The sequence below is a fragment of the Rhinatrema bivittatum genome, chromosome 1, assembly GCF_901001135.1.
Source record: "Rhinatrema bivittatum chromosome 1, aRhiBiv1.1, whole genome shotgun sequence".
Taxonomy (NCBI): Eukaryota; Metazoa; Chordata; class Amphibia; order Gymnophiona; family Rhinatrematidae; genus Rhinatrema; species Rhinatrema bivittatum.
This window is the reverse complement of record NC_042615.1, coordinates 807,673,658-807,692,468: the sequence shown is the minus strand read 5'-3', so window position 1 is coordinate 807,692,468 and position 18,811 is coordinate 807,673,658. Positions and strand designations below refer to the sequence as shown.

The window sequence follows — 18,811 nt, the reverse complement described above, 5'->3', positions numbered from 1 at the left end:
AAATCTTCAACAGTGATATCAAAGTCCAAGAAACTAAAATATTCAACCAAAATCATGATTAAAGATTTAACAGTGAAAGCTTTAGATAATAGTTGGAGGTTACGTCAAAGTTTTTCTAGGTTTTGGGGGGGGTGGGGGGGGGAGATAAATTCTGTTTTATCTTCCTGACTTAAAGAGCTGAGTTTCTTGATTTTTGTACCATATTATAAATAAGCCATTTGCAGTTGGTAAGCTAGAATCACTTGAATACAGCAGAAACTTTTCTCCCTACCACATCTAATATTTTTGTTTTTCCCTGGGATTACAGAAGAAAATGCTTTTGATTTTTTAGCCTTCATCACAAACTACCACTAAGGAATTATGAGGGAATTGTACCTTAGATGAGACCTGGACAACTTTATACCAGACATTAAAATCAATGTTCTTACTACTAGAAGCGTAATCAAAGTTTTGCCAATTTCTGGACCAAAGATCTTGCAATGCCTTGTGAAGAGTGACAATTTGTTTGGGAGGCTAAATGCATTTGAATATCCCTTGGCATTCAACTGATAAAAGCTTTCATCTAGATGAAAAGGAAGATTCTTAGACATCTTTTGAAGGAATATGGGATAAGACATACCCTTAGGAGAAATGCTACTTGTTTAAAGACAGAGATGGTTCCGCTAAATCAAAAGACTTTTCGAATCTAAATCTGAATTGTTGAAATCAGAAACGATAGGTGACTCTGTAGGTAGAGAATGTTGAAGTTGCCTTTTCCAGAAAAAGCCCTTGAAAGTAAGTGATTGGAAACAGACTAAATGCTCTGTTACTGAGATGATGTAGATTGTTGATTTGGAATGAGCATGTAATTTTTCACAAATTCTTCCTATGTTCTTTGAATAAAGGGCTGGCAAAGAAGGTAAAGACTGTGGGTGGATTAAGCCACTATAGATGAATTGTTGGGTTCTGGAATCAATCCAAGATGACTTTTTAGCTTTAGAACCTTCTGGGTCTAAAGCACTTGATGCCTACTTGCATAGCATCTATATCATCTTCAGTGCCAAAACATCCGTGTGGTGTTTGTGTCTCAGCGCCATACTGCTTTCAGTATGGCTGGATGGTGCCAGCTGCCAAGCATGGTGATTTCCTACAACTGGTGTCCATCTATAGATATGGTCTCCTATGGCAATCACTAATCTGCACTATGTAACAATACTGTGCCCTCAGTGCAGCTCTATTTAGTCACTGTGTCAATATTTCGAGGATGGCATAGAGTGTGCCATAAACCCTATTTCGATTTCTGATTAAAAAAAAAAAGAAAAAAGGAAAAACAAACTTCCATTTTCTAGAGAACGTGTACTAGCCTGCTTGGACTCACCAGAATCCAATATTGGGCTTTGAGAAGCTTTCGCCAGATGAGATCTTATATTTTAGTTTCAATTTCTGTTTTTTTTACCTCTTGGTGACATCCTTCCACTAGGTCCACAATTGGAATCATGATTTGGGCTAAAGCACTGAAGACAAATAGTGGAGATCCCAAACCCTCATCTTATGCTGGCACTTAGAGTTTAAAATGGCTCTTCTCCCAACCCTTGGCGATTTAGAGGACATTGCTAAGAAGTTATAAAGAACGATGCTGTGAAAAATAGGATTTTTTTGGCACAAAAACAAGAACAAGGTTAGAAGGTATAATGAAAAAAACTGAGAAAAAGATGTGTGATGGCTACTTTTGGAGAGAGCATGAAAATTTCCATTTGATCACTAAGTGGATGAAAAGTGATAGAGATCTTGCAGTGGCAGCAATGCAGGAACTCCTGTGCTTGCTCAAAGACTTCAGTATAGCTATGCATTTTTCTATGTTGGTACCACTGGATGACATCACCCACTTGTATGGTCTGCTTTGCTTATGTTTGTCCACTGAGAAAACATATTACAGTGGAAGTCCTAAGACCAGTATGATATCCCAGAGTCATGTCCATTTGGTACAGAAGACTTTAATAATCAGGATGAAATCTATGCCAAAGAAGTTTCCCAAATGTATTACATCTCCTTACCAGCATTTAAAACCACAGATGTGAAAGAATAGCTTCAGCCATTTCTTCTACTTATTTCATAGCATCAGAGCAGATGACACTAGGATTTGCCTAGCCGGTTTTCCCAGTTATTCTGGACTACACCCCTAAGGATATATTCCAGCTGGCAGACAAACGTGACTACCTTAGACAGTGAATTCTGTATTGCCTCATTAAAAAAAAATCCTCCCCAAAGACATAGTGCTCTCTGAATGTGACTTTTTTTTTTTTTTTGGAAAGGGAGAGCAAAAAGTTTTACATAGATAGCAGGCAGAATTAGCCATGCTGGGGGATGTCCCTCCGGGGTGGCTAGGTGGAACTTCTCAAAGATGACAGACCTTTGCTCTGTGCATGGCTGCGTGTCCTTTCCCATGTGGCTGCATTTTCTCCTCAGTATATTCCAAAGAGTGTGTATGAAGCGAGAAGGGGAGGCTGTCAGGGAGGTGGGCTGGTCAGCATGGCTAATTCATCCTGCTATCTATGGAAAACAGTTTACAGTAAGCAAACTTGCTTTTTTTCTCTGCATATAGCAGGCTGAATTAGTCATGCTGTCTGGGAGTCCCTAGCTGAAGGTTGTGAGCGCAGTATGAAGGGTAACTATCAAAGTCAGAGTAGTTAAATCACAATCAGATTGCGATAAATTGCAGGAAGACCTTGTGAGATTGGAAAATTAGGCATCGAAATGGCAGATGAAATTTAATGTGGATAAGTGCAAGGTGATGCATATAGGGAAAAATAACCCATGTTATAGTTACACAATGTTAGGTTCCATATTAGGTGCTACCACCCAAGAAAGAGATCTAGGCGTCATAGTGGATAACACATTGAAATTGTCTGTTCAGTGTGCTGCAGCAGTCCAAAAAGCAAACTATGTTGGAATTAGAAAGGGAATGGTGAATAAAATGGAAAATGTCAAAATGCCTCTGTATCGCTCCATGGTGAGACTGCACCTTGAATACTTGTGTACAATTCTGGTTGCCGATCTCAAAAAGATATAGTTTGCGATGGAGAAGGTACAGAGAAGGGCGACCAAAATGATAAGGGGGAATGGAACAGCTCCCCTATGAGGAAAGACTAAAGAGGTTAGGACTTTTCAGCTTGGAGAAGAGACGGCTGAGGGGGGATATGATAGAGGTGTTTAAAATCATGAGAGGTCTAGAACAGGTAGATGTGAATCGGTTATTTACTCTTTCAGATAATAGAAAGACTAGGGGGCACTCCATGAAGTTAGCATGTGGCACATTTAAACTAATCGGAGAAAGTTTTTTCACTCAACGCATAATTAAACTCTGGAATTTGTTGCCAGAGGATGTGGTTAGTGCAGTTAGTGTAGCCGTGTTTACAAAAAGGATTGGATAAGTTCTTGAAGGAGAAGTCCATTACCTGCTATTAAGTTGACTTAGAAAATAGCCACTGCTATTACTAGCAACAGTAACATGGAATAGACTTAGTTTTTGGGTACTTGCCAAGTTTTTATGGCCTGGATTGATGGACCCTTGGTCTGACCCAGTATGGCATGTTCTTATGGTCTACGTAGCACAGTTCCTGAGGCTGAGTATGACGTGCTGCACCCAACCTGGTCCAGAATAGTGGACAGTCTATGTGGTCCCTGACTGGGAGTATGGATCTGCCCATCACAAACATCTGCAGCGGCTTGCTGGTTGAAACAGTAACGGGAAGTGAAAGTATGGAGCAAGGACCACACAGCAACTTTGCCTATGTCCATTTTTGGAAACCTCATTTAACTGAGCTAATGATGCTGCCATTGCTCTCACCCAATAGGCCTTTGGTGAACTGGTCAGGGTCTCTGATCTTTTATTGTAAAAGAACTGAATTCACTGTGAAATCCAAGTCGAGAGAGTCCTTTTGGAGACCAGCAGACCCAGGGCACTTGGTTTTGAAGGAAACAATAGCTGTGCGGTTCTAAATTCGGAGTGATTCTATGCTTGTAATAGACCAAGGCTTGCTTGCAATCTAGCTTGTGGAGCTGCCTCATCCTCGTTTTGTGTGGCTTCGGAAAGAAGGTCGGCAGCGTAATGGTTTGATTAGATGTGGAAAGCCAATCCGTTAAAGTCACCTTGATGATGAAATTCAAGGTATGGTGAACAGGGAACCAGAGTCTGCAACTCACCTTCTTGCAGAGGACAGTGATCGAAAACAGAACTTTCCACGACAGCTATTCATATGACTACTCTCCAGAGGTTCAAAGGGTGGAAGCGTCAGCTGTCCCAGAACTAGGTTGAGATCCCAAGGAACGGTGGTCTGTGAAACAGTGGTCACAATCATAGAATGCCCTTCATGAACCGGGAGACTAGTGGGTGGTTGGAGAATGTTAGGCCATTGTAGGGATGATGGTAGGCTGCAATGGCACTGACATGGACCCTTCACCCAAAGCAGTCGCCAGACCTGCCTGATAAAAGAAATGGGGATACTCGAAAAGGAGTTCCAGTGAGGCAGGAAAAGGGTTATGCTTCTTGTCGCCGCCACCGAGCCGAGTATCTAAGCCATTTGCCCCTGATAGTTCCTTCTGGTAGAAGATTTCCTGAACGACACCAGAATCTCTTGGATCTCCAAAGGCAAGTGTAGGTGACTCAATACTGTCCTTTCAACCTCCACGCTGTAAGATACAGCGAGGAGTGCATGGGGTAGAGCAGAATGCTGCTGTCCTGCATCAGAAGATTCTGACTGTGACCAAAGGGAATAGGTGGTTTGATGGAGAGATGCAATAGATAGGCATACCACAGTTGTTTCGGCCAGCAGGAGCTATTAGGTTTAGATTGGCAACATCGGCGATACACTTCTCTATTGTTCGAGATGAGTGGGATCAGGGGGGTTAAACAAAGAAGCCCTCCGATCCATGATATGAGAAACGCGTCTTGCACGAGTTGCTGTCTGCTGGGAGGCCCCAAGCCTGGAAGAGGTCCTCTGACACGTCCTGGCTAAGCTCCCATTTGTGTGGATGGAAGATCCTGCTTAGTTTGTCTGTTCTGGAGTTCTCCACCCCGGGTAGGAATGGAGTGCTCCTCCACTCATTCCAGGATGTGCACCGCTTCCCTGCACAACATCCAGGAACTGGACCCTTCTTTTCCTTGTTTATGTAGAACATTGTGCAACCTGATTGTCTGTGTGGACCATGACTATTCTCCCTTGTAGGAATCCCTCGAAGTTGAGTATGGCATTTCCAATCACTCAGAACTCTAGGAAGTTTATCTGTTGGTCTCTTTTCCAGCAGGACCAGAGTCCTTGTGTTTGTATTTGATCCAAATGGGCTCCCCACCCCTTGCTTGAGGCATCTGTGGTAAGGATCAGCTGATGAACTGGGGGTGCAAAGTCATGCATGGTTGGAAAGAGTTGTGGGGCGCAACCACCAGTCTAAATCCAGTCATGTTTCAGGTCAGATTTACTCACCGGGACAGCAGATGTGAACTATGTCCATTGCACCTTCAGCCCCAACTGCAGGCGCTGTATGTGCAAACAGGTATGCGGCACATCATAGAAGGCTGCTGCCATGTGGCTCAGCAGGGTCAAGATCTGGTGGGCCAAGGTGGGAGTAGTCTATCAAACTGAATGGCCAGGATGTGCAGCAGGTGGACCCCGTCTGCCGGAAGGAATGCTCTGCCCTGCGCGGGTACTTATACAGGCCCCAATGAACTGCAGGTTCTGCATTGGCTGAAGACTGGACTTCTTGTAATTGATAACCAAGTCAAGTCCCTCCAGGCATCGCTCTGTATGCTGCTCTTCAGAGTTGCATGTTGCGGTGCCACTATCAACCAGTCGTCAGGGTAAAGGGAACAACTGGATTCCTTGCTTCCTGAGGTGGCCACTGCTAACCGCTAAGCACCTTGATGAAGACTCAAGACAGATGAAAGACCGAAAAGGAGCACCTCGTACTGAAATGGTGTTTGTTGACCTGAAAACACAAGTATCGCCAGGAGGATGTGAGTATGCATCCTTGAGGTCCAGTGAACACATCCAATCATTGGATTGTAGAAAGGGAAGGATGGACTTGAGATGTCATCTTGAACTTCTCCCTTTTCATGGATTTGAGAACTTTTAAGTCGAGGATTGGGCAGAATCCTCCTGATTTTTTTAGGAATGAGGAACTATGGGAGTAGAATCCCTGGTTCAGCTGAGTGCTGGGAACTCACTGGATAGAATGTTGGAGTAGTTTGGTGACTCCTCTTGTAGCCAGCGATAGTTCTGAGATGGGCTGATGCGGCCTTACTTTGTGGGGGAGATTTGGCATGTTCTTGAAGTTCAGGGGATACCCCTCTCTGACAATATTGAGTACCCATGATTGGAGGTGATTGTTTCCCCAAGACTGGTAGAAATGGAAAAGTCTCCCTCCTACTTGTAGCGGTGAGAGTGGCCCAGGTACCTCTAAAAACCCTGCTGGGTTTTCATGTTATTATTCGGGGGCAGGCCACTGTTGTGTCTGGTTCCTTTGCATGCACAACTTTGCTGTGGTTGTGATGGCTGTGGCCAGGTTTGTGTACAAGGCGGCGGACGGTATGATGAATATGGCCTGTATAGCCATCTTTGGCAATAGGTCTCTGTATGATGGGTAATACTTTCTTGCCCAAGGATTGCTCAGTGGGAGACACCAGGGACCAAGATCACTATGTTCTCCTTTAATGGACCAACAGTTTCATGCAGCTTGTCTCCAAAGAGGCTGTCTGGGAGACAGGGGATGTCTGCCAATTTCTTGTGAACATCCTCTCAAATGGCACTGGCCCAAAGCCACGCCATCTGCCGAGCAGAGGTTTCAAAGGCCTCATATACTGTATGCAATAAGTGCCTTAGTCCCTCTTCCAGGTTTGAAGCTTGTGGTGGGGCCTCATCCGGTGCAGTGGTGGTAAAGGGGGGCTTAAGCAACTGAAGGCACTCGTAAAGATACTGAGCAATATAGAATTGGTGCTGCTGAATCTTCGCGTTCAGCATACTCGCCTGGAATGCTCTTCTGCCGAAGTCATCCAGGTATTTACAGTCGCGCCCTGGGGGGGATGGGGGGGTTCAAATGAAGGCATTTTTTTTAACCCTCTTCATGGCCCACTCAATCACTACAGAGGCATATGGAGTTGGACCACACTGAAGAACAGAGATGGACTCATCTGGAACTTGAGATCTGTCTTCTGTGAGGTTGCTTGCCCCGAGAAGGGGGGGGGGGGATGGGGATGGGGACTCCCAAGCCTTCATCATGACTGCATCTAGCACAGTGTGGGAATGCAAGACGGTTGGCTTGGCCAATGCTTTGAAGATCTTTAGGATCCCGAAGACCTCAGTGTGAGGGTCTGGCACCTTTCGCTTTTCAATGTTGAGTCTAATGCCCACCTTCTCCAGAAATTTCAAATAGGAGAGATCTTCTGTAGGGGAGGCTGGCTCAGGCTGTTTCTCTGGTGGGTCTCATGGGTACCCTGTCGAGGAACCTAGCGACGGAGGCAAGAGCTGCAGGGAGACGTCAGGTTGTGGAGATTGCTCAGGAGCTGGACTGATGTCCCCTTGCGAAGGAAAAAGTGGTCTTGCCTGGGGGGGGGGGGGGGAATCTTTGTGTAGGATAGGGTGAACTTGCTGCTTCCTTGATCCTCCACAGAGGAGAGGAATTGGGTCAAGATCTTGGATATTTGTGACATCACCTGTGTGGCCAAGGCCCCACAACCTGGACAAGGAGAGTCATCTGCTGGGAGATTTGTTGGTGGCAGTGCATCAAGCAGGATGTCTGAGTCAGGACCTCTGGGCCGGGTTTTTACCCATTCCATTGAGGAAGACCTTGCGTGTTGCTTTCGGAGGGGCTCTTGCAACTGCCCCACTGACCTCTGTCTGGAGACAGATGACAAATCGAAGTAGATACGCTCCAAGGAGCCCATGAATACATAGCCAGATGCCGGCTTCATCATCAGAAAAAACGAGATCCACTAAGTCAGGGGTGAAGGCCCCTTGCAGTTCCATAGCTGAAGGTGGTTTCTGGGAGGACTTCCCAGTCAAGAGGCTGAAGGTGGGTGGATCCCGCTACCTGTACACGTTTTATTTGTGTCAATGTGCACAACGCGCTGTCCCATGTTGATACCTATGACTTTCGGCAATGGTGCGTCGATCCCAACGGCAACTCTTCCCTGCGCTTCAACACATCGACAGCGCTTCATGATGTATGGTGCATAAGCACAGCGTGGTCTGTCAGCCGGCTGCGTCAGGGCTTCAACTCCAGATGATGCCAATTGCCTCTGTGGTTGTGTTGGCGCATTCCCCAATGCTCTGCGTTCCTGCACAGTCTAAGTGCTGAGGGAGGCTGGTCCACCTGACCCCATTTGTCCAGCAGTCCCATGGAGGCGGATTTTTTTTTAGGGCGATCCAGATGGAGCCCTGGAGACTAGTGGGCCAACAGGTGTTCTGAACTGAGGGCATAAGATCCCAAGTTTCCCTCTCGCAGCTGGGTGCTGGGCCCAGGGGGACATGCGGCCCTAGACCCTGCATGCCACCTGGTTGTGATGCGGGCCAAGGCATAAATAATAATTATGCCCGGTGGCGGACAATCTTACCTCACTGGCAGAATTTAAAGCCAGTCGGTCTCAGCATTTTTTCTTTTAAACCCAAAGGTGCTCTCTGAGGAGAGAAGAAAAGCTCTTCCTGCAGCACAGAAAGAAGAGACTGAGGAGAAAATTGAGCTGTGTGGGAAAGGACACGCAGCCACACAAAGAGCAAAGCTCCGTCATCTTTGAGAGGCTCTGCCTAGCTGCCTCGGAGGGACGTCCCATGACAGCATGGCTAATTCAGCCTGCTTATCTGAGGGAAATCCAGTAACTACAAACACCATAAGCAGTTAAATACCAATACTAACATGTCAAAATAAAAAGTAAACATGTTATAATTGTAGATAAAGTTTAATGCTGCTAATATATTTATATGCATAATATCCATGCTGGCATTACTTACCTTTTTCCACTCTCCAAGTACTATACTGCAAATACTCCCTTCATGCCCTGTTTCTTTATTCAGTATCTTTCTTCAATGTTCCCATAAAGCAAATCAAACTTAAACAAAATGGCTTGTATTAAAATCTGATTTTACTCTTTCCCATTCCCTGAAAACATTTATCCCTATGAGGTGGATTTAGGCTCTATATTCTAAGGCAGGTGACCTAACAATATTTGGGAAGAGAAACTCGTTATCCCATTGGGTGAAGAGTACGAAGGGAATAAAGCGACTTGAAGGACCATGGCAATGAGGAAATTTGGGAGTTCAAACCATGATTTATGTTTTTGTGTTCTTGGGCTTTTGAGAGTACAGTGAGGACCATCACATGAACTTCTGACCCCTAGCATGCCCATAAGATGTCTAAAAAACATAGCTGATTCAGATCACTGAACAAAAAAAAAAAAAGTGGTATATTGCTGAAAAACAAACAGTTGGGTTCAGAATTGCCATTGTTAGCACTTAATTGTTTGGGAAAACCCAATTGCTATGGTCGGTGAGCTGGATAAATGCATTACAATTTTTGAGCACTCATTCCATTTATCTCATGCAGTTTACCTAATGATTTCAGCATATTCTTTGTCTTTCCCTTTACTGTCCCTCCATTTTCTAAACATTACTGAAGCGTCCACATTGGCAGGAGAGAAGGTGTTGGGCTCATTAAGCAAGGAGATGACACTCAGCAGTATAGTCCTAGAAAGAAGAATACAAAGGTGAGTTCTAACATTTCATGAAATTATGCCTGCATCTTCAGAGTACCAGTATTCAAAAGTACTATTATATAGATAGCATCAGCACATTACATTAACTAAGAATTTCTAATATAATAAGTGATCACAGCATGTCCTTTCATTGTGCCAATGTAGGTGCAGGTGTTACACTAGACAGAAGTGGATCCATTCTTTTGGGCTGGCCCAGTAGTACAGTAATATGCAGCCAGACATGTGACCACAGTTCAATTCCCAACAAATAACTGCTCAGCCTGGCCAAAAAAACAGGAGTTCTACAGAGGCAGTGCTGATAGCCACTGAGAGGAAGACACTAGCACTGCTTCATAGTTATACCCCTCTTATGCAAAATTTGCCAGTTTCCCCAAGACATACTCTTCCCTAATAATCCACTCATGTATTCAGACTCCAGTTGACCTTAAAGGATAAGCTCTGACTAATTATCTTGTCAGAACGTCAAAATGTGAATTAAATTATCCAATTATAAATTTAGCAAGCTTATCTTTTTAAAAGTTTCTTCCCAAATAAAATGTTTATGAACTATGAGCTAAAATGCAATTTCTGACACGTTTCCGTTAAGTAAAGTCCTATAATGTTAGGACAAGCTCATTTTTGCAGATCTATGCTGCCACAAATAATTTATTGACATAGTTCACTTGCTTTTAAGGAATATGATGGTTCTTCAACTTTTATCATTTCTAAATGCTTGTTAGCTATATTTTTCTTTTATCCTTTATTAAATCTGTTGCAGTACTACTTTTTACATTTTGACTATGTAACACTTGTGAACTGCCATGAATTGCAACATAATATGCAGGTTATAAATCTCTAACTAAATTTCCTATGAAGGTGCATAGGGCTTATAAATTCTCTGACAAGATTGGCTGTCTCAGTACCTATTCTTCAGTGCTGGTCCCTGGCTCAGTTCTTTCAGTTATGCACATATTGATTACTAATGACATCAAAATCAATATTCTGCTGTTGGTCTGGAAGTGGAAAAACTGGCTGGATGATGCAGAAGAGGCAGGGAGGAGAAAAACAAAAATGTAGGGGCTAGAAGACAGGAGAGGAATGGAGAAAGAATTGGTTTATCTAATAACTATGCAAGTCTCACATCAGGTGGGACCATGCAAGTCTAGCACAGTGGTAGTAATTCTGGTCTTCAACTGCTACAGTCCAGTCGGGTTTTCAATATACCCACACTTAATATTCATGAAATTCATTTGCATGCAAATGCATCTCACTGTAAAATATCCTGAAAACCTTACTGGATTGAGGCACTCAAGGCAGAGTTGCAGACCCCTGGGTATAGCATCACTGCTGAGGTAAACAGCAATAAACTTGAGAACAGTAGTTCTCCAACATGTCCTGGGGCACTACCAGCCCATCAGGTTCAGGATATTCAGAATGAATATCTATGAGCACTGCAAATCTCTCATGTATATTCATTGCAGATATCCTCCACACCTGACTGGCTGGGGATTCCCCAGAATAGGGAAACCCCTTCCTCCATTCACAGTGACCTTGCATCCTATCTAGCATCATACCAGTCATCTTGCACAGCAGTCTTGTGAAATAAAATCACATATCCACAATTCTAACATTCAGGTCTGCAACTATTCTGCTACATGTCACGTCACGAGGGACCTACTACCAGTGTCTCCATCTAGGAAGGGATGATCAAGACCTGGAGAACCCTGTGCCTAAAACCCTTATTTGGAGATGCCTACATGTGAAAGTGAATACTTAGTCAAAGAATGCACTACCATCTTTCATTTAGTTGCCTTGTAAGTATCCAGAGTAGCGTGAGCCTTCACAAATTTCAGCATCTGATGATTACCTATCTTGTAGGCCCAAACCTCTAATTCTTTACCACATAGCACTTAATACCTAAAATGCATATTTTGCCTTATTTGACGAAGAGAAAAAAAACTGGTTCTGTGCAAGTAGAACTTCAGACATTTGACAATAAATATTAAAATTTTAAAAAAGTTTGCTAATTTTTAAATTACAAAAAAATACTTCTTTATTGGAAATCAGCAATTAAGATATGAAACAAATCCAAAAAGGAAAATAAATCAATTGTAACTTCAGTTCACAAAAAAAAAAAAGAGAAGATCTAATACACTAGTTAGTACTGGGGGAATTCTGCACTACTGCGGAGTGCAGAATTTGTGCAGAACTCCCCCCCCCCCGTGCAGAATTGCAGTTCACAGCAAAGATGAAAGCCCAGTGAGAGTTAATGTGTGTACGGGAGGGGGGGGGGTGAACAGGAGGTTGTGAGAGAGTAGGGAAGTGTGAAAGACCAGGAGAATAAGCAGGAGGATGCTTGAGTGTGGGTGCCAGAGAGAGGGAGCCTATATGAGGAGATTGTGAAGGAGTGTGCATGTATGTGACACTGGGAGCTGGTGTGATGAAAAAGGTACTAGCCGGTATGATGGGATTGTGCGTGTGAGAGAGAGAGAGCCTGTGTGAAGGGGTGTGAGAAAAACATTGGTAACCTGTGAGAGTGTATGCGTGACAGAGAAAGGGAGCTTGTGTGGGTGTGTATGCAAGCGAGAGGGAGCATGTGTGTGAGGGGCAGTATTGAGAATGGAGTCAAACTCTGGGAGTGACGATAGAGTGGAAGGGGACTGATCCTAGAGGAGGAGGGGACAGATACTGGCAAGTGGAGGAGTTGGGTCCTGAGAGGGCAAAGTGGCCAGGGAAGTAGAGAGCACGAGGGGAATTTCTTGGGAAATTCTGCATCTTTAATTTAAAATGTAATTAAAGACTGTCATGTAAGTTGTGTTATTTTGACCAATATAAAAGTTTGCAGAATTTTAAGTTTTGGGCACAAAATTCACCCAGGAATAACTAGCATTTCCCATCCAGTGTGCCTTCAGACTTAATCGAGGGTGCCATGAAAAGTCAAAGTGTCAAAATGTCAGATGCTCAGATTTAGACCATCACCTGGGTTCTGCTCACAGCAACAAGACAACCGCTGGTGACTCAAACTTGTTGGAATTCCTTTTCTGTGAATGTGTAGTCATATAGGCCTCTTCCTAGTTACAGCATGAGCCCCAGAGTGTGGTAATTAATAGGAGGCCTCTTATCCCCATGCTGAAGGTGTGCACAGAGAACTGGATATGACAGAATATTGGAGCAGCAGCAGTGAAAGAGCTCTGGCAGCTGCATGCCACAGCCAAGGTAACTAAGGTGGTTTTCCATGTTGTGGTTTAATCAAAACACTTAGGGGTAGATTTTAAGAAAATGCGCGTTCGCGTACTTTTGTTGGCGCACCAATCGCAAACAAAAGTACGCTGGATTTTAGTAGATACGCGCGTATCCGAAATCGGAGCGGCCTCGGAGGGAACTCTTTCGCCCTCCCCTCACCCTCCCCTCCCTTCCTCTACCTAACCCACCCCCCCCGGCCCTATCTAAACCGCCCCCCCCACCTTTGGCCAGTGATTTACGCCTCCCGGAGGGAGACGTAAATCCGCTGGCGCGCCGAGACACAACCCGGGGGCGGTTCCGGAGGGCGCGGCCACGCCCCCGGACCGCCCCGGGCCAAAACCACACCCCCGGGCCCGCCCCTGAAACGCCGCATCCCGCCCCCAAAATGCCACGATCGGCCCCGCCCCCGACACAAAACCCCGGGACTTACGCGAGTCCCGGGGCTCTGCGCGCGCCGGCAGGCCTATGGAAAATAGGCGCGCCAGCGCGCAAGGCCCTGCTCGCGTAAATCCGAGCGGATTTACGCGAGCAGGTCTTTTAAAATCCGCCCTTTAATACCAGCAACATAAGATCTTATTTTAGATAAAATACTGGAATATTCCAGGAGAACGTGAGATTACCAGCAAGGCAATTCAGAAGCAGTCTCAGAGAGCATTGTTTACACAATAGGTTAAATACAGTTTATACACCAATAAGCCAGTTTGTTAGTTTTCATAACATTTTCTTATTTGATTCACATTAACACAACATCCTAATAAGGGTATTTAACTGTACTTCATATATATTGAGCTAGGATTCTTGAAAGTCATGTGATTTCTTGTAAATTAAGTCCAGAGTGCAGGAATAAAACTGAACTGATACTTTGACTTTTGGCCTACATTCTAGCATTTCAGCATGTTCATTCATGTCAGCATCCCTATATTAGTTTTTACAAGTCTGTTTAGTGTGATTTTCACAGTGCAGTGATGATGGCTTCAAAGAAAAGTCTTTTCAAAGTACCTCAACACCCATGCCACACCAACTTCTCCCTTCTCCTGCACTTGTATTATAGGAGGGAGCTGGCATATCATTACTGGATTGTGTCTTTGCCCTCTCCCCATTTTAAAATGTGGTATGGATTTTAGTGCTTGTATCTTCATGTCCATACTGCTCCATGGAGGCTGGTGTGCCACACGTTTGATAATATAGGTGTGCTTTTGGCATGAAAAGGTAACACCATAATACATAAGCGAAAATAAAATAAAACGTTGTATATAAAAAAAGAAAGGGAGACATAAGAGAAGTAGCAAACTTAACTGATAATACGCACCACATTATCCAGAATTTGACTAGAAATGTAACCTTATCACAGAGAAAAAAGGGAAAGCTGTGGGGGAGGGGGAGGCAGAGGGTTCATTAAAGCAAAACTAGCACTGATATACTATTATGCATTTACAAAGATATTTCAAAGAAACCCCCCCTCCCCAATCTGTAACTTCTTTGAAGGGTCTCTGCTGCATTTGGGAAGGTCCTAATTTTTGACTTCTAGAACTTGTCCCTATGCCATTGGAAAAGCTTTAACACCAACTCTGATTCCAAAGCCAGATATACTGTTAATTCTACCTGGGCAGCTAAGACCACTGAAAAGCTCATGCTGCGGTGTTTTAATAGAGACCTCCTGCCCAAGGAACAGTCTGTATGGGAAGCGGCCATGAAGCCCAGGAATCAAAAGCAATAATTATTTATTTATATTAGTTTGCATACAGATATTCAGTGATCAATCATACTGGTTTACATTTTCAATAAAATAACTCCAAAACCATACAATATAATAAAACAAATGAAATCAATAAAAATAGTAAAATCATATACAATGTACAATAAAATCTAATATTAAAAGCAAAACATACGAAAAAATTAAGAACCGTCAGTAAAAAATATTAGCCTCTCAATGTTAACAGTCTTTAAAACACTCCCTTAGAATAGTCTCCAAAGGCCTTTATAAAGAGCCACATCTAAGTCTTTTTAGAAAGTCTGATAATTAGATTGTAATCTCAATTTGCTAGGAAGAGAGTTCCATAAACCTGGCTCAGCTAGAGAGACACAGCTCTCTGACTAGTCAAAAGGGCTGATTTCACCAATGAAATTGTGAATAGACCGTAAATTTCTCTGTGGGGTACAAATTTGTAAGGATGTATTTAACCATTCTGTGTTAACACTGTTGATGGATTTATGTATTAGGCAAAGAACTTTATAATCAATCCTATATTTTATGAATAGCCAGTGTAACTTAAAATAGAGGAAAAACATATTCCTACCTACCCAGTCAGGACTGGGATCTTGGCCCCTGAACTCCAATTACCTCAGACTGGAACCTTGTTCCCCAGGCGACAGGTCCTTAGGGCCAGTGGAAAGGTATTAGGCACCCTAGTGAATCTTTGGCTTTGCCTGCACCCCCTCCCAATTAACTTTCAGGCCCACAAGCCACCCCCCCCAAGATTTTGATAATTTAACTATCATGACACCACCACTATCCCTCCTAAAATCTAGTGAAAACACAACTGGACATGAACAGTTTTCAAGCCATTTATATAGGTAAATAGGCTTTTGAAAATGGACTACCCTAAAATTTCCTAGAAATACATGCAGATCAAAGGGAAAGCATGCTCTTATGTCCAATCATGTTTAGTATTTTTGTTTCACAGCAGAAGAATGTGCGGCAATCAATTAAACTGGACAATAGCACTATAAATGAAGCATAAACAATTTAATGAGTACACACACCAATAGTGCACAAAATTTGAATACTAAGCGTAAAAACGTAGTTATACAAAGCCCCGACACGGCCGTGTTTCGTGTCAGGCGGATGAATTCCAAAGTTCTATGAAGACAAAATCCATACAGATATTGTACAGTGTGGCAGGCACAATGGTAACATTAGTAAAAGGTTAAAGATAAACAAGGCACTGTAAAAAGCAACAAACAAACTAACAACAAAGCAGTCTGAGGCACAGAAATAATCTGATAACATGTAAGTGAACCCTATGTGGATGGGGAAGGGGGGAAGGGGAGGGAAGGGAAAGGAATAATGAAAAAAGAGAGGGGGAGGGGGGAAGAAAAGAAAGAAGGGGAAGAAAAGCAGGGCTAAAAAGGAGACAAGAACGAGAAAAGGAAAGAAAAGAACAAAGACTGATCAAGAAAAGTGTTAGAACAAGCGCAAAATTTCTGTATAGTACCTTCAATGAAATAAGGGTGAAGCTCTGTTTGCAACGAGGATCGCTAAATGTCAGATACTAAAATAAAGAATAGGCACAGGAGCATTAAAGTATCATAGTGTTGCCAAAACTTCCAATATCTTATGAAATTGCACAGGCAGCAAGTTTACCTTCATATATAGAGTCCCAAATTATTTTATCAGCCACAAGCGTCTGAAAAGTAAATTGAGTCCACCGGGGACATCGCGACAGGTTGTGGAAACTTCAAAGAATGGACCCGAAGGTCTCAAACACTACAACACAAAGTGAAAATGGATACAGCAGTAATTATACAAAGAGAGCCGAGTAATAAAAAAACCACGGAATATTGTAAAAGTAAATTACCATATAATTCTACCAGGTAAAAGTGTGGGTTGGAGACAAGCTTCTCACACTGTGCCCGACATGATAGAAAGCTAAAAAATAAACACGAGGGAAAATCAGCAAGAGCTTGTAAAGAAGATATCACAGCAAGGCAAGGAAAGGGTAAACTTACCAAGTTTACTTAAGGAGGTTGTCAATAGTGTAATCGCGATGTCCCAGAGGGAAACGCTGAAAAATTGAGCGTTTAAAAAGGCTAGCTCTAAAAAGAACATGCGCGGGAAGATAGTCATGTGATCAAGATTGACAGATTGCCGAGGAGCAGGGGATCCCCCAACGAGTTCTCATTCATATGTAAACAATCAAAGGGGGGGGGGGGGGGGGGAGGGGAAAGGCAGGGAAGAAAAAGGACATGTGTGTGAAATGAATAAATAGTGTGAGATGAACACTAGCCAAAAGGACTGATATTTGATAACTGCAAAAACTCGGTGAAACCAAGTTGGAAATAACTGTAAATGACAAATCAAGTGAACTGAATAGATAACTGGTAAGGAAATGTGTGCACTATTTGGAATAAATGTACATATAATAAATATTAATAGAAATGAAAATAAAAAATAAAATAAAAATAAATGAGAGCAGAAAAAGGGGTGGGGGTGGTGGTAGGGAGGAAGGTAGAGCTAGCCACATCGCGATTACACTATTGACAACCTCCTTAAGTAAACTTGGTAAGTTTACCCTTTCCTTGCCTTGCTGTGATATCTTCTTTACAAGCTCTTGCTGATTTTCCCTCGTGTTTATTTTTAGCTTTCTATCATGTCGGGCACAGTGTGAGAAGCTTGTCTCCAACCCACACTTTTACCTGGTAGAATTATATGGTAATTTACTTTTACAATATTCCGTGGTTTTTTATTACTCGGCTCTGCTTGTATAATTACTGCCGTATCCATTTTCACTTTGTGTTGTAGTGTTTGAGACCTTCGGGTCCATTCTTTGAAGTTTCCACAACCTGTCGCGATGTCCCCGGTGGACTCAATTTACTTTTCAGACGCTTGTCACTGATAAAATAATTTGGGACTCTATATATATGAAGGTAAACTTGCTGCCTGTGCAATTTCATAAGATATTGGAAGTTTTGGCAACACTATGATACTTTAATGCTCCTGTGCCTATTCTTTATTTTAGTATCTGACATTTAGCGATCCTCGTTGCAAACAGAGCTTCACCCTTATTTCATTGAAGGTACTATACAGAAATTTTGCGCTTGTTCTAACACTTTTCTTGATCAGTCTTTGTTCTTTTCTTTCCTTTTCTTGTTCTTGTGTCTCCTTTTTAGCCCTGCTTTTCTTCCCTTTCTTTCTTCCCCCTCTCTTTTTTCATTATTCCTTTCCCTTCCCCTTCCTCCCCCTCCCTTCCCCAATCCCCTCCTTCCTTTCCTTCCCCCCTTCCCCATCCACATAGGGTTCACTTACATGTTATCAGATTATTTCTGTGCCTCAGACTGCTTTGTTGTTAGTTTGTTTGTTGCTTTTTACAGTGCCTTATCTTTAACCTTTTACTAATGTTACCATTGTGCCTGCCACACTGTACAATATCTGTATGGATTTTGTCTTCATAGAACTTTGGAATTCATCCCCCTGACGCAGCCTGACGCGAAACACGGCCGTGTCGGGGCTTTGTATAACTACGTTTTTACGCTTAGTATTCAAATTTTGTGCACTATTGGTGTGTGCACTCATTAAATTGTTTATGCTTCATTTATAGTGCTTTTGTCCAGTTTAATTGATTGCCGCACATTCTTCTGCTGTGATTTACCTAAATGTGTGTGCCTTTAACTCCGCCCTTTATGTATGCTAGTATTTTTGTTTTACAGGATTATTCCAATGGAAGACCTGGCCCCACCTGCCATACCAAAACACAACACTAACTCCCAGAACTCAAAAAGCAACAACTCTGCCTATAAAAAGATAGCAATGCAAATATTACACTGGGAGTTAGAACAGCATTACTAATTTTTCCCAACAAGGAACAGTAGTGATTTGCAATAGGCTGAGAATCAGGGAAACCAGTGTTCAAATACCACTGATATTCCTTTTGACCTTGGGCAAATAGCTATTTTCTGTTGACCCAGTTTACGATCTAGATTGGTACCTATTTGGAACAGAGACCTTTTGCATCTGAATAAAAATATATAAGCTGCCTTACATATTTGGAAAGGAAGATAAAAATCCAACTTAGTAATACACTTCCTATAGAGAAAACAGAACTACATCAGAGCAGAACAGCTCACTTAAGT

The 18,811-nt window shown here is 42.9% G+C and overlaps 1 protein-coding gene across 1 annotated transcript in view; it reads right to left on the bottom strand.

Annotated features, from left to right (window-relative positions):
- Positions 1 to 18,811, bottom strand: part of LOC115078299 (ubiquitin-conjugating enzyme E2 R2-like) — a 213,075-nt gene that overhangs the window by 16,120 nt on the left and 178,144 nt on the right. The window contains 1 exon segment of the mRNA XM_029581162.1: positions 9,576 to 9,710. Within this exon segment, the coding sequence (XP_029437022.1) occupies positions 9,576 to 9,710 (135 nt within the window).